General features: G+C 32.1%; 1 protein-coding gene across 1 annotated transcript; it reads right to left on the bottom strand.

Annotated features, from left to right (window-relative positions):
• Nucleotides 1-12,342: 12,342 nt before the first annotated feature.
• Nucleotides 12,343-14,705, bottom strand: LOC112515529 (cyclin-D3-3-like). Its single transcript, XM_025122405.1, has 4 exons — nt 13,958-14,705; nt 13,646-13,850; nt 13,418-13,548; nt 12,343-12,826 (listed from the first exon to the last, which is right to left on the bottom strand). The coding sequence occupies exons 1-4, from the start codon at nt 14,459-14,461 to the stop codon at nt 12,542-12,544; spliced, it is 1,125 nt and encodes a 374-aa protein (XP_024978173.1). The 5' UTR covers nt 14,462-14,705; the 3' UTR covers nt 12,343-12,541.
• Nucleotides 14,706-15,079: the final 374 nt, after the last annotated feature.

The following is a 15,079-nucleotide window of genomic DNA, read 5'->3' as shown; positions in this document are numbered from 1 at the left end:
GGGAGGGAGGCGAAGCCGATCTGCCCCTGTGATGAATGGTCCTCTATCTTCTAGTGTTGATGGAATCGGATCCAACATGACAAGTTATGAAAGCAATACCTTGTTCAATCTCCAGCGGGAGTGAGAGGGCGGCGTTATCGTCGGCCGGCTTGATGAAGAAGAAGAAGCAGCAATAGGAAAAGAGGGTTAGTCGATGAAAGAAGGAAGAACAAGAGGGTTAGGGTTTTATGATTTATAAACATTACTAATTTACCCTTTATGTTATTTTAGGATATAACATTAATTATTTAAATGATTGGCTCACATTGGTTCTTACAGTTATCACAAACTAATCAGTTCTCATTTGATTAGACCCCTATATATATATATATATATATATATATATATAGGGAGAGAGAGAGAGAGAAACGATCAAATTTAAACTACACATTTGTACAAACCGTACAAACCACATTCATCCGTCGATTTCATTGTTTAAGCTTATGAAAATTTTTCATGAAATTGTTTCATATAATACTTTTTTTATAAAGTTGTTTCATATATAGTTATGAAATTGTTTTATATAATACTTATGAAATTTTATTGAAACTGTTTCATGTATTTCTCTAAAATTAATATAATGAAGATGGTAATATCCATGATTAACACCCTCTAGAATAAAAATGATTAATCAACCTCTCATAATTACAAAAAATGAACAAAATGAAAAATCATGATTGATTGAACGAGTTTTGTACAAATAACTTGGTTTGCAAAGTAAACCTCATCTCTCTCTCTCTCTCTCTCTCCCCCCTCTCTCTCTCTCTCTCTATATATATATATATATTGATTATAGTAATTAATAAGATATACCTAATATAAGAAAAAGTATTTTTAAGGTTCCATAGCTTGTATATATGAAAAAGTTATTAACAGATTTGTTAAAAATTATCCAAAATCATTGATTTTCTAAACGAAAAAGAATAACTTCTTTATCGAGACATATTGAACTGTGAGTTGATATGTGAATGTCTAGACGATTTTATTTCAATTAATTCTGTTATTATGCAGTTACATAAAATTGGTCAAAATACCAAAAACAGAACATATGTTACAGCTAATGTTATATATAAGTTTAGTTCAAAAAGTTCCATTTGTTATGTTACCATCGATGAGTAACTAGACACCTTGGCGTCAAGGTTAGAGCATCCACATGGGTCTTTAAAACGAACTTCCAAAACCTATAAGACTCTGACAGATTGACAACGATGTTGTAATATTTTTATAATAAAGTATGAAAAGTCAAAATTTCTAAAAGAATAACATCAAACTCTAACAGTTACTCTATTTTAGCAATTCTAGTATATATTATATTAATAATATATTCAGTATATTTAATAAAATATTATTTTTCTCTCCTACACATATAACTTCAATTTAACTGGTTGGATATGATTAAAATATTATTTTCTCTCTTTTTATAGAGTTTTAGATATTTCGAGATTTTTACAATCTCTTTTTCTTTTCTCTATTTTAATATTGATGATAGCATAGCTGTTGGAGCAACAAAAATGCTAAAGTCTTAATTTTTTTTCTCTATTTTAACATAGCTGTTAGAGATGCTATAAGTCTATGTACCAAATGTCTCATAGACCTGCAAATCATCTTTCAATTGTTGAAAGACAATTTGAAATGTCGAATAGACATCGTAGATCCCACTTAAATATTTTATTTTCTACATTTATTTGTTATTCGATTAAAAGTTAAATTATAAGTAATTATATATTAATTAACCGTAATAAATACTAATTAATTTTAAATGATTAAAATATGTACTATAAATTGAAAAATTGATCAAAATAGTCGATCTCTTCAACCAAATTCACTTTTTAACCACTTTTGGCACCAAATTCACTCATTGTCCTTGTTTCGCTCTTACCGAGTAAGATTTTTAGTCCTTACCATATTTATCCGGTGAGGTAACGTGACTTGGTAAGCACTTATCTGGGTAAGTATTTGGTAGACAACCCCCAAATAAACCCATAATATTATATAAAATCAAACAGTTTCTTTTATTTTAATTCACATTTATTACAGATTAATACGTTTAACCAAACACTCCTAACGATGTTAAAATAAAGACCAAATTGTTATAAAAATGCAACACACAAACTTTTAGACAAAGGATTTTGCAACTACTTTTTTTGCATATCAAAATGGTCTTCTTGTGTAGGTTCAAATTGGGTCAAGATTGGCCCAAAACTATTGGGCTACAATGGACTATTGGGCTACAATGGGCCATTAGAACTTTAAAGGCCCTTTAAAAAAGGATCTTGGATCAAACCAACCCGTATTTTTCGGACTTAATATTGGGCTGGACCATACCAATTTAATGGGCCAATATGGTGGAGTGGACCTGATGTAGCTAGTTTTTGGGTGGCTTTTTGATCCAATAACTATGAATGTGATCTCATGATTTGTTTGACAAAATCAAAACCATCATATCAAAAGCTTAATTTAGGGGTGTTAAAACGTCTAAACCAGTTAAACCGGATCACTTTTGGTGGTTTTTGATTGGTTTGGTCGGGCTTGAAAAATAGTCAAACTGTTCGGTTCTGATGTAGTATGCGGGTTGAACATTTTTTTAGCGGATTGGACTAAAATGACCGTCAAAATACATATGTATTAATTATGTTTAGTTTTCATGTCATAGACAGACTCAATTTTATGGTCCAATTAAAAAATTATGTCCAAAACATTTAAGTTTTTAGTTTTTATTTCTAAATTGTCTGCATTTTCTAAATCAACAAAATTCTGAAATTCGTCAAAAATCAAAATCCAAATTTCTTAATCGTCCATCGACTTGCTCAATATTTGTCTAAACCTCGAACTATTGTTGGTGAACTTGTTTAATATTTTTCAACTTGCTCAATGTTTCTTTATTTTATTTTCGGAACAGACGTTTCTTTTATAATTCAATAAAAGTTTTTTTTTTATATTTTGGAGATAGATGTTATGTTTTTTTTTTTAGTTTAAAGCATATAATAGATCCAAACGACCTAAATCTGTCAGACCAGATCGCCTTTTGTGGTATGGTTCGACTGGTTTGGTTACTTGTTGTCAAATCGCTCAGTTTTGAAAATTTTCTAAACTACCATTTATGATTTGTGGTTTGAGAAGATAAACCGTCCAAACTGGACCAGGATCACTCCTAACTCAATCAATCTCGTTAATCACTACAAATTGACCAACCTTATGTCATCAACAAAAATCCTCTTCTTTTTACCGACACATATTGTTTTGCAACTCGCAAGACTTTATTGCATGCTCATTTCTTTACTATCACACACAATTAACGATAGTATTTTCTTTGTTATCTACAATCAAAACTCGAAAAGCCATACTTTATATTACAGTCATCAAGTATTCTGATCGATTCACATATGAATATGAAGCGATACTTTATATTACAGTCATCAAGTATTCTAATCGATTCACATATGAATATAAAGCGATACTTTATATTACAGTCAACAAGTATCCTGATCGATTCACATATGAATATAAAGCCATATTTTATATTACAGTCAGCAAGTATTCTGATCGATTCACATATGAATATAAAGCCATACTTTATATATCAGTTAGCAAGTATTCCGATCGATTCACATATGAATATAAAGCCATACTTTATATATCAGTCAACAAGTATTCTGATCGATTCACATGTGAATATAATTGTTTTTTTTCTTTTAATAAATGTTTTTTTTTTTGTAAGGGTGTCCAGGCCAAAGCTCGACTAATCCCCGGCAAATTTGGAGGCTAAACATGGCCCCACTTAAATGTGGCCAACACTCCCCTCCCAGGGCTCGAACTCGGGTTCATGACTATATCATGCCCAAGCCTTTACCACTAGGCTGGAAGGTCTTTGACTTCTTTTAATAAATGTTTATTGTAGTAAATTACATTTTAGTCCCTCCCTTTTACTTTAATGTTCTAAATTAAGATGTAGACAAAAGTAATAATAGATATATATATTTTCAAACATTGCATAAATGGCATGGACCATCTAAAGATCAATGATGTCCCTAAGAGATTCAAGGGTTTTTACCTAACAATTCACACCAATAATGATATTTCATGTGCATATTTAAAAATTGTAAGAAAACCATTGACTTCAAAATCTCAATTATGGTTCTTATTATTTACTTCCTTCTTTTATTAAATATTTAATTAAATAATTTTGTTTATATTTATATCCATAATACTTTTCTAGTAAACTACAAATTTGGTCCCTGTGGTTTGTCGTAAACAACAGTTTTCGTCCATGCTGGTTTTGAAGTTACAAGATCACCATCGTGGTTGTATTTGATCATTCCTCTACTGCTCATTAAAATAATTTGTTAAATGAGGGGAGTTTTTGTCTTTTTATCGATTTTTTTCTCTTTTAGATAATCGAAACCGATTTTATGATTTGGTCCATGTGGTTTTTGATTAGATAAATGACGAAAAAGATCATTAAAAGGACGAAAATGCCCTTCATTTAACGAAAATTTTTAAGAACCGTTAGAGGGAGGGACCAAATCCTAACATTTTTTCAAACCATGATGGTCATCTTATGATTTAGAAACTACATGAATGAAAAGTGTTATTTTTGACAAACTATAAGGACCAGATTTGTAGTTTACTCTATTTTTTATATAAAAATTATTAATCCTAATTCATTAATTTTATATTATTTTTAAAGTTCCTTTTAAAAATCATTAGGAAAACTGTAACAAAATATGTCTTACTACGTGCAACGGTAAATCAAAATTGTCAATTAATTTGACATTTTTTTTAAAATGATAACATTTTAAAATTCATATTCTGGTACATAGTTACGTGTTAAACTTACGAATTCGTCGATGAATGTGACGAACTTTAACACACAGTTGTCCCAGAACATGAAGTTCGTTACAGTAATTATTTGTATCTGATTACGAAATTTATAAGACACTGCAATTATCTCATTCGGAGATTTATTTACCATTATCTTTCACTTATGCATGTCTAAATAGTACTATCCACAGGTCAACACTCAACATAATGATTATATATGTCAAATCAGTAATTTTCGTAGTACAACATAACAGTAGCCGAAACTTATTATAGGGTCACCTTCAATTATTCTATCTTTCTTTCTTTATGATTTGGAGCCCCTACCCATTTATCGTCTTCTTCCTCTTCCTGAAATTCCCAAAAAATTGATCTCGAAAAACATGTGTGAATTGATACAGAAGCCAACGGGTGCACAGTGCACACGCACGTTTCGAAAAACAACTGTCTTGTCTGGTAATATAGCAGATAAAATTTCGTTTTTGTACTGCATCCTCTAAAGAAAAGAAACGGTTGTATATTTGTTTACACCATAACATCATTTTAATAAGAATAAATGGTTTTAGTAAATCTGAAAAATAAGACCAATGCGTAAAAAGTCAGATAAATAACTTCAGTAACATGGCGATGAAAAAAAACTTGTTATATTTGACTAGAAGGGTACTCGCACAATGCAGCGAGATACATCCCAAATTTAATGTTTCGTTTTTTTTTTTGTCGCGGTTGATGTTATATATATAAAAAATTGATATTAGTACCAAAATGACTTTAAATTTTCTTCTTTTTTGTGTATTTATTTAATTCATTTTTTTTTGGTTTAATAATATAATATTTTATAAAGATATTAATTAAGTATTTTGTTAGAACTCAATGATTATCCTAATTATAAGTATAATTTTTTTTATTTAAAATGAGATGTTTATCCTCTATTTGATTATGTTTATCTGCAGTTAGTTACACGAATTCAAATACGAAACTTTAATAAGTTGTACTTACACAAAATTTACTTGTAATCTTGATTTTTAAGTAATATGCATCAATAAACGGTACTTCATGCATAAAAAATGTTTTTAAGAGTTTTTGTCAAATGTTTTATAATATAGTATAGACATACGTACAAAACAGATATTTTTCTTGTTAATATAAAGAAACCAAGGTATTTAAACAAACCATCCACCGTTATCCTTTCCAGATCAACACCCCATAAATAGATCGCAGAATACAGTATTGTTTACGTACACGAATTCAGTAAAAAATCCTTACTTTTACACAGAAATGTAATAAAATCAAAAAAAACCCACAACTTTGTTGGTATTGTTTGATTAATGGGTTATGAAATTGACATATCAAGATGGGTTGTGAAAAAAGGGCAAAACTTTAGCAGAAAAAGGATGATAATAGCTTTCATATTGTTTTTAATGCATTATGTGGTTGTACATTTAAGAGTGTGACCACTTCTTCCCCTGAAGAAAAACTTGGTTTGCTTTTTGCATGATATCTAGCATTTGGAATTTTCCCATTTTGTAGTGAGCATCTCAACTTGTACCTTCACTTTTTAAAGGCAATAACCATATCTCTTATTTTGCATAGTATTCAAACCCCCCCCCCCCCCAAAATTATGCTTCACATGACTTCTATGCCATTGCCTCTTTGGGTAAGTTCAACTTTGGAATGGTTGATGGATCAACAAGAGGTTGTAGTGACTTGTAATGTATGCGTTAACAGGTGTACGTTTTACACTGAATGTGAGTTTTGGTTTCGGGATAGGTTTAGACTTGTTTTGTGTAAGACTTGCTTTAGAGTAGAAACAGGTGAGTCATGAGTTGTGACGATAAATGTGACCTGGAACCTTATGAAATGAAAGTGGTACGATATTTATTGGTTTGGTACCCCTTTCAACTAATGGAGAAAAGGGTATCTGTAATTAGTATATTTTTTTTATGATGGAACTGGGATGGTTTAGATTATTTGAACAGTGCTTAAAGGTTGTGGTCCTTGTTGGTTCATTTCAGCTAATGGAGAAAAGGGTATCAGTAATTAGTATACTTTTTTTTATGATAGAACTGGGATGGTTTAGATTATTTGAACAGTGCTTAAAGGTTGTGGTCCTTGTTGGTTCATTTTAGCTAATGGAGAAAAGGGTATAAGTAATTAGTATATAGATTTTCAACAACAATCCCGTTAATTATGTTAAAAAGATCTGTACGGTTTTAATCTAACAAGTAAATAAGTGGGCATCCTTGCAAAATAAGTAGAAGCTTTGGGGGTTCTACTCTGTATATCAATTGCTTGCCTCTGTGACTAATGATTTACCTTTCTCATGATGGTTGTGAGACCAACATGATAAAGACGCTCCTGAAAATGACTTACTCTTCTTTTAAAAGTGTGTTACAAAGACCTTTCTAGATACACTGTAAAATAGAGAAACTTAAGTTAGTATCTAACCACCTCTTTCCATTACAACTCTAAAGGGGATTTCTTGTTGATTTCCCCCTCTCTCCAATGATGAAAAATTCAAGTATGAATTGTTTACAGATGTTTAACTTGTGTTTCAGATGAACCCCCCTTGCACTAGCGACATAGTGCAAATGAACACCTTCAAATAATATATCATTCGGATTTTATTTATCTGATATTCATTATACAATAATCATTATTTAATCAGATATATATAGTTAATAGACAAACGTACACTACACCAAAATTGGGTTTAAAGGACCCCCCTCCCCATCTCTAAGTGTCCCAATAGACCGCTTTATACGACTTAATTTATAGAACCAAAATATAAAACGTCATATCTAAAGGTGTTGTAATAAGTTTATATGACGTTTTTTGGCGTCTTAACAAGTTTTTTAGGACATTTTTAATACAAAGCGTCGCATTAGCAACTTTATAGGACAATTTTGAAATAATGTCCTATAAACTCAATTTTTATAGGACACTTGTTTTCATAGGACATTTTTTTCAAATAGTGTCCTATAAAGTTGCTAATGAGACGCTTTATATTAAAAGTGTCCTAAAAAACTTATTACGACATCAAAAAACGTCATATAAGCTTATTACAACGCCTTTAGATATGTTACTTTATTTTTTTTGGTCCTATAAACCAAGTCCTATACAGAAGTCTAATAGGACGCTTAAAAATTGAGAGTATCCTATAAACCTGATTTTGTGGTAGTGGTAATTGTTTCATTCTTTCACATTCGCACAAAATACAGATACTTACATTGGGTAGTTGTATGTTAAGCTAGACTTCTATAATGGAAATCAAGATTCGATATTGCAAGCCTGTGGTCTTCACGGAAACAACTTCTTTATCCTTTAAAGTAAAGAACTGTGTGAACGAATAATACCTCCCAACCTTACTTCTACATCAGACATATTGTATTCATGTGGCTGTTACGCACACTGATTCATATATCTAAAGGGTATCATATTAAAAGTAAAGAACTGTATGAACGAATAATACCTCCCAACCTTTTACATCAGACATATTGTATTCATCTGGCTGTTACGCACACTGATTCATATATCTAAAGGGTATCATATGCAATAAACCCATAAATTAATTTCTTCAAACCCTAGGGTCAAATTGTGGTTGATAAAGTAACCAAATAACAACACAAAGCCAGTTAGGCTTCATCAATGTCAAATGTTGACTAATGGAATTGGTCCCATGATGTAAAAGAAGACAATATTTTTATATAATTAAGGTGTTTTAACTCTTAAAAGCATAATTATTTTGATACTGTATAACATTAAAAACACGCTTATTATTTTATCAAAAGTTAGATCATTTATACTTTTAGAATTATATCAAACCTGTAAAACAGTTTGTCTTATGGTTATTGTTTATCTGTCTGTAATTAAAGACCACTTTCACAGATGTCACGACTGCAACTACTTTATAATATGATAAAAGTATATCAGATACAATTTGTTTATTTTTACTTGATGCAAGTTTTTATTTCATTTAATATTAAAAGAAAACATGTTTTATGCAATTTATTTACTAAATAATTCAAGATTTATATTTGTTAAACTATTAAAAGTACAAATAATAAAGGTGGTGCTTGATTGGTTTGAGCTTGGACTCCAAAGGTTAAGAGTGCCGAGAGGTCTCAGGTTCAAATCCAAAGAGGAATAAAAATCCTCTTGTGGCCACGGAGGTTCAAATGAGGTGACTCCGGGTTATCTGCAAAACAGATGGTTGCTCTGAAATTAGTCGGCTAGCATAGCGGGTTGGATATTCAGATTAATAAAAAAAAGATTCTTATAGAAAGAGGTATGGATAGAATTTGCCTCTTTCATTTTATTTGATTATATTGTATTTATATTCTATTTAATTATTAATAAATAAATACATACAAACATTAAAAGCACACAATATTTATTATAACATAAATAAAAATGTATTATTTTCAACTTAATCATTAATAAAATATTTTTCAATAAATAAAATAATTTACTATTCTATAAATTAAAACACTTTTAACTTATAATTTAATAAAATAAACCTTTAAATTATTAAATTAAATAATATTTTTCCTTCTGCACAATGTAAAGCTCATCTTACCAGTATTGCTTCTGGTACCACCCCATTCCACCACTTCTTGAAATATGATTTATTAAACCAAAAACCCATCTTATAATTCTACAAGAATCGCATTATATATATATATATATATATAGACTTGAGATCATGTGAGACCAATTGTTTTTCGTGAGACCTGTAAGACCAATTCTTAACCCTTGGATTAGATCTATAATCTGATAAAATATAAATATTCATAAACGCCACGAGATTTCTTAATAATTACCAAATTACCATCGTGCAATTTAGACCGTTAGATCATTAACTTATAAAGTTGATCAATGAACATAAATTGGTCTTACGGGTCTCACACAAAACCTTTGGTCTCACGTGAACCCAACCCTATATATATATACATACATATATATATATGTACGTATGTATATATATATATATATATATATATATATTCTCCTTCTTTCACATATAAACACAAAAACAAAAAGGATGAAAGAATCTGCTGCTATGACACTGCAAATTTGGTCCCAATATTCACACTTTGTTTCTTTTATAATCTGACAAAAAGAAATTCAAAGATAAAAAAATCCCTGCTTGCAAAAGTGTCTAATTTGTATGTTTCATTCAATCTGCTTTCTCTTTGACCACAAAACAAAAGATGAAACAGTAAAAAAAGGGTTGATTTCACAAATATTCAAGAAAATTGCATTCAGTAACATGATATCATTTTTACCAAGATCAGCATACACCAAAAAGGTAAAAGAAAGTGAATTCCCCACCAGGCTTTTCTTTTTTACCTTTCAGTGAATCAATAATGTAAAAAAGTTAGACCAAGTCAAACTTTGACATTGGAGGGTAAAAGAGGAAATCTGTCTACAATTTACCACTGGTATTTTAACAAAACTGTGTCAACATTTTGCAAGTAGCACCTTAACACTTGCTAAAATGTTACTTTAAATACATCAAAAGAGGATTCCGCAAGTTGCCATCATGCTACTTGCGGAATCTTTGACTATTTTTGGTATAAAAAAAAACGGCTATAAAATGAATTGGAGAGTCTATAATAGCGATTTTAGACAACTTCCAGATAAAAGAAAGAGTGCATTCCTCATATATCATTCCAAAATTATTTGGGTGGAGCCCAATCAATATATGCATTGAAACCTCTTCTTTCTTTCCCGCCTCAGAATTATTATAATGAGTAAACTAAAGGGCCGTTTACTAAACACTTACTTGGTAAATGCTTACCGAATAAATTTCCTTATCGGATGAATATGAGAAGGGCCAAAAATCTTACTGGGTAAGGGAAGATGATGACTCTTACCCAGGTAAGCGCTTACCCAGTAAATTGTTGCATTCGATATGTTTTGATGTACTAAAATCTTGAGCATCAAAATAAGTCATAGTGTTGACTCCTATCAGCAAGCGCTTACCGGGTAACCATAAACCAAACTACCTTAAAGAGGAGAGAAAAGCAATGAATAGGAGTGCTCTTGGGGACAAAGATAACCCCACAAAACTCAAGAGGTTCCCCATCTCTTTTCTTTTCAAGCCAAATACTCCCAAACATTCATACCACACTTCACTTTTCTCATCTTTCTGAGATCTTCCCTCTTGCATCTGTCCTCAATCATCAACTTGTTTTCTTCTAGTAATTTTTCTACAATTCATTGGAAATCTAAGGAATCTTGGTTATCAAGATCATATAGCCTGTTATTGATTGTGTTTGATCAAGTAGATAAAGAGCATTGTAGGAACCACAAGGGTGGTGTCTGATTGGTTTGAGCTTGGCTCCAAAGGTCAAAAGTACCAGGAGGTCCCAAGTTCAAATCCAAGGAGGAATAAAAATTCCCTTGTGGCCACGGAGGTTCAAATGCGGTGACTCCGGGCTATTAGCAAAGCAGATGGTCGCCATGGGATTGGTCGGCTAGCATAGCGGGTTGGATATCTAGGTTAATCAAAAATAAAAAAAGCATTATAGGTTGGTATATCTTAAGAATCTAGGAGGGTCTTAATTCAAGAAATTCTTAAGTCAAGATACCCAAGAATCAAAGCCCTAACCTTCATTAACATATATATACCCTTTTCTTGATTTTGTTTATCATGCAAATAAAGAGCATTGTAGTTGGTATCTTAAAGAATCTTGAAAACCTAATCTTTTAGAATAAACTAGGAGGTCTTAATTCAAGAAAGTTTAAAGTCAATAAACCCTAATCAAAGCCCTGTCTACATCAACATATACCTTTTTCTTGATCTTGTTTATCGGTGCGTTTGGTACACTGGACAAGACATGACAAAACAGAACAAGATCATTGTTTCAAGTCTGGCATGACTTTTGTATGGCATAGACATGAAGAAAGTGGTGGCACTCGCACCCATTGAACAAGATTGAACAAGGCTAAATTTTACCAATATACCCTTTTCTTGATCTTGTTTTTCATGCAGATAAAGAGCATAATTCATATATATGTAAAGAAATCTTAGAATCTTAAAGGTCTAATCCTTTAGAAGAAACCAGGAGGTGTTGTTGGTTCAAGAAAGTCAGGAGTCAACAAACAAGAAGCAAAATCCTACCTTCAAGAACACTTTTATCGATCTTGTTTATTATGGATGCTTGCTATCTTAAGGATTTCGAAATCTAATCCTCGAGAGTAGAAACTAGGAGGTCTCAATTCAAACAAAGCCAGCAAACAAGAATCAAGATCCTATCGGTTGAAAGGATCGTATATCTATTTATGATCCTACCCACCTGTAAGTTATTGATTTATGGTATTCAAAATGAAAACTGAAAAGCATTCTTGCATTAATAACCTAAAGACAATACTGCCCTTGCACAGATTGATCAGAGAGGGTACTGAATGGACAGATAAAATGGATGCCAATTGGAGAGAAAACTACACGAAATCTCTAGTTTCAATGTGTTTTCGCATTTCTAGATCGAAAGAGATGTTCATAGTTGGAGCAAATGTAGAAATATGTGTTTTCCAGCACATGGGTTTGACCAGAAACAGAGTTATAGATAAAAGGGTAGCAATGTAATTGCACCATAACAACATACTCTGTCAAAATAAATATCCAAGAAGAGATTGTAAATTAAATTACCATACTATAAAATAGCGGTTTAATCCGAATTCAATGGGGGTTGCCAAGAACACTGATGGAAACACGGTTCACTGGCGCCAATCTCATCTGCTGCTCTTGAGCTCGATTCTTCTTGAACGTAGCTTCTGGTGAAGATGAAACTGATGATGCAATTGCCCACGAATTGTTAGAGTTATCGCTGCTGAAATAGGCATCAACTACACCATTCGGACTTCCAGGGACAGAATGGTACTTTCGCTTGTGAGTTTGGGAATAGCTAGTTCCATGATTATTAGATACATCCAGGATGAATTTCGAACACCCATCTAAGTTTTCCTGTTATAAAACATATCTAATTAACACCACCTTTAAGAAACTCTGTATTTCAATAAGGCTGCAAAATCTAGAGAAGGGTTTAAAGAATCGTGTTGAATTCAGACATGTGGAGACAGTGTTTTATATCTATAGGTTGACCCTGGTGCACCAAGGCTCACCTCTACACGTTGCTTTATATATAGAACATAAAAACCAAAGAAGAAAACAAATCTAACGAATAGTGAATTAGAGATTATGCTTTGTTGAAGGGTAGATTGTAGATACACATGATAGCTTTAATTTGGATTCATATGTGAATAAATGAATAAACCCTAAATGGTCTGAGAACAGCATAGGGAAATGCATTCTAATTTGATCACAAAATCTAAGCAAAGCTGCCCATTACTAATCCAATAACATAAGGATCAAACTAAACCTAAACATATGTTTGATGATGTGTGTGAAATCTGATGAAAATACTCTTCTAAATTCAATCTGATGCAATCCATAAGCTAGAATCAATTGAATTGCATGCAGAATTGGACTCATTTGCTCAATCATCCAACATATTCACATGTGAATGCATCCAGGTAAAGCAAAAGAAGAACAAACCTCACTAATTTTGAGGAGATTCATAAGCTGATTTCGGTAATCGAATACGTTCTCGGGCTCAATCTCCTTGCTAACAATGCACATTATAGCAGCAGCCATCACAGATGGAGGAAACCCCTGAAACCTTGAATCTACATTCATTATACAAAGATCAGCCACTCAAATCTGACAAAAAATGGAAGTTTTTTGGCATTAATTTGGTGATGGGAAGCAAATTTACAAACTTACCATTGATAACAGATAGAAGAATTCGTTCACATCTCCGCAGGAACTCATAATGTAGATTATGAATCATTAAATTAAGCCTACGCATGATGTAATCAAAGAATGCAAGAGGGGTTACAGGATTCATCTTCCATTGAAGAGAAGATAGCACCAAAAGTTCCATCTTCATAATGGTCTTGGACTCAAACACAAATTTTGATCCTTCCATCTGAACAAATTCGCCCAATTTAGCATCAATTACACTAAAAAGCACCCAAAGAAAGTGGAGCTGGCATTTTCACAAGCACATGGAATGCATTTAAAAAAAACACTTACTTGCAAGTCCAACAAAAGTGGGGCTTGGATCTCTTCAACTTTAGAAGCTAAAGAAAGACAAGCAACAGCAACTAGCTGATTCATCCATGGCTTATCCCTCTGAAAAGAAGGGGTCATCAAGAACCTATCGAAGTAATTAACAGCTAAAATGGTGGTCAAAGTAACAAATCCGTAATGGGTACCGACTCTAATCATCCAATCAACAGACTCTTTTCTCAGAACCCTTAAAGACTCATCGCAGATCAAATCGAGTTCCCCTAAATGGGTATTTTTCTCTTTGGATAAAAGAGACGAAAGCTCATCTTCTTCCCACAAAAGATGCTGTTGGAAATGGGTAAAGTGGGGATCTTTTTCCTTCAAGACTTGATTTTCTTGGTCTGATAAACCAAAACCAAACCCATATCCAAAATCGAAATCTTGTTCTTGTTCATCACACAAAAGGACATCATCAATAGCAAAGATAGGGTTTTGGGGACACGCATTTTGTTGTTTCTTCGACACCATCTTCTTCTTCTTCGTCTTCCTGTGAGAAGAGGATGTAAGAGACTCTATTCATTATCTTCAAGAAGACAAGAAGATGAAGATGGAGAATAGTCTTTCTAACATATCTGTGTTGTGTCACTCTCTCTCTACATTACACACGCTACTCTCTCTGCAATTTCTAGAGAGAGAAACCCAAAATAAGTAAGCAAAGAGAAGGGATTTATCTGAAAGAGCTTTCACGCCTGTCCTCCCTTTCTTTATTCTTCTCTATATCGTTTTCTTTCTCTCTTTCTCTCTACCACACACATATCTCACATCGCCTTTTTATAAGCTCCCCCCTCTCTTGTACAAATTGATTAATTAATCAAGAGATCTAGGGGTTCTTTGGTTCTCCATACATTTCATCCAATTGAAGTATGTAATAATATATCTATATTATCTTATAAAGTATTTGGCTAAAACTCTTAAACTCGTTCATCCCTAAACGATTTCATCCCATATCTGAATTCGTGTAACTAACTGCAGATAAACACAATCAAATACAAGATAAACATCTCATTTTAAATATAAAAAATCTAAAATATAATTAGGATAATCATTAAGTTATAACAGAATACTTAATTATTATCTTTATAAAAT

This window comes from Cynara cardunculus, assembly GCF_001531365.2.
Source record: "Cynara cardunculus var. scolymus isolate 2C chromosome LG 7, CcrdV1, whole genome shotgun sequence".
Classification (NCBI taxonomy): Eukaryota; Viridiplantae; Streptophyta; class Magnoliopsida; order Asterales; family Asteraceae; genus Cynara; species Cynara cardunculus.
The sequence above is the reverse complement of the archived record's forward strand: the minus strand, read 5'-3'. Positions and strand labels throughout refer to the sequence as shown.

Coding starts and splice junctions, on each gene's coding strand:
- LOC112515529 (XM_025122405.1), bottom strand. CDS start 14,461: ATGGTGTCGAAGAAACAACAAAATGCGTGTCCCCAAAACCCTATCTTT. Junction 13,851..13,957: donor CACTTTTGTTGGACTTGCAA/GTAAGTGTTTTT, acceptor GAATTTGTTCAG/ATGGAAGGATCAAAATTTGT. Junction 13,549..13,645: donor TCTTCTATCTGTTATCAATG/GTAAGTTTGTAA, acceptor TAATGAATGTAG/ATTCAAGGTTTCAGGGGTTT.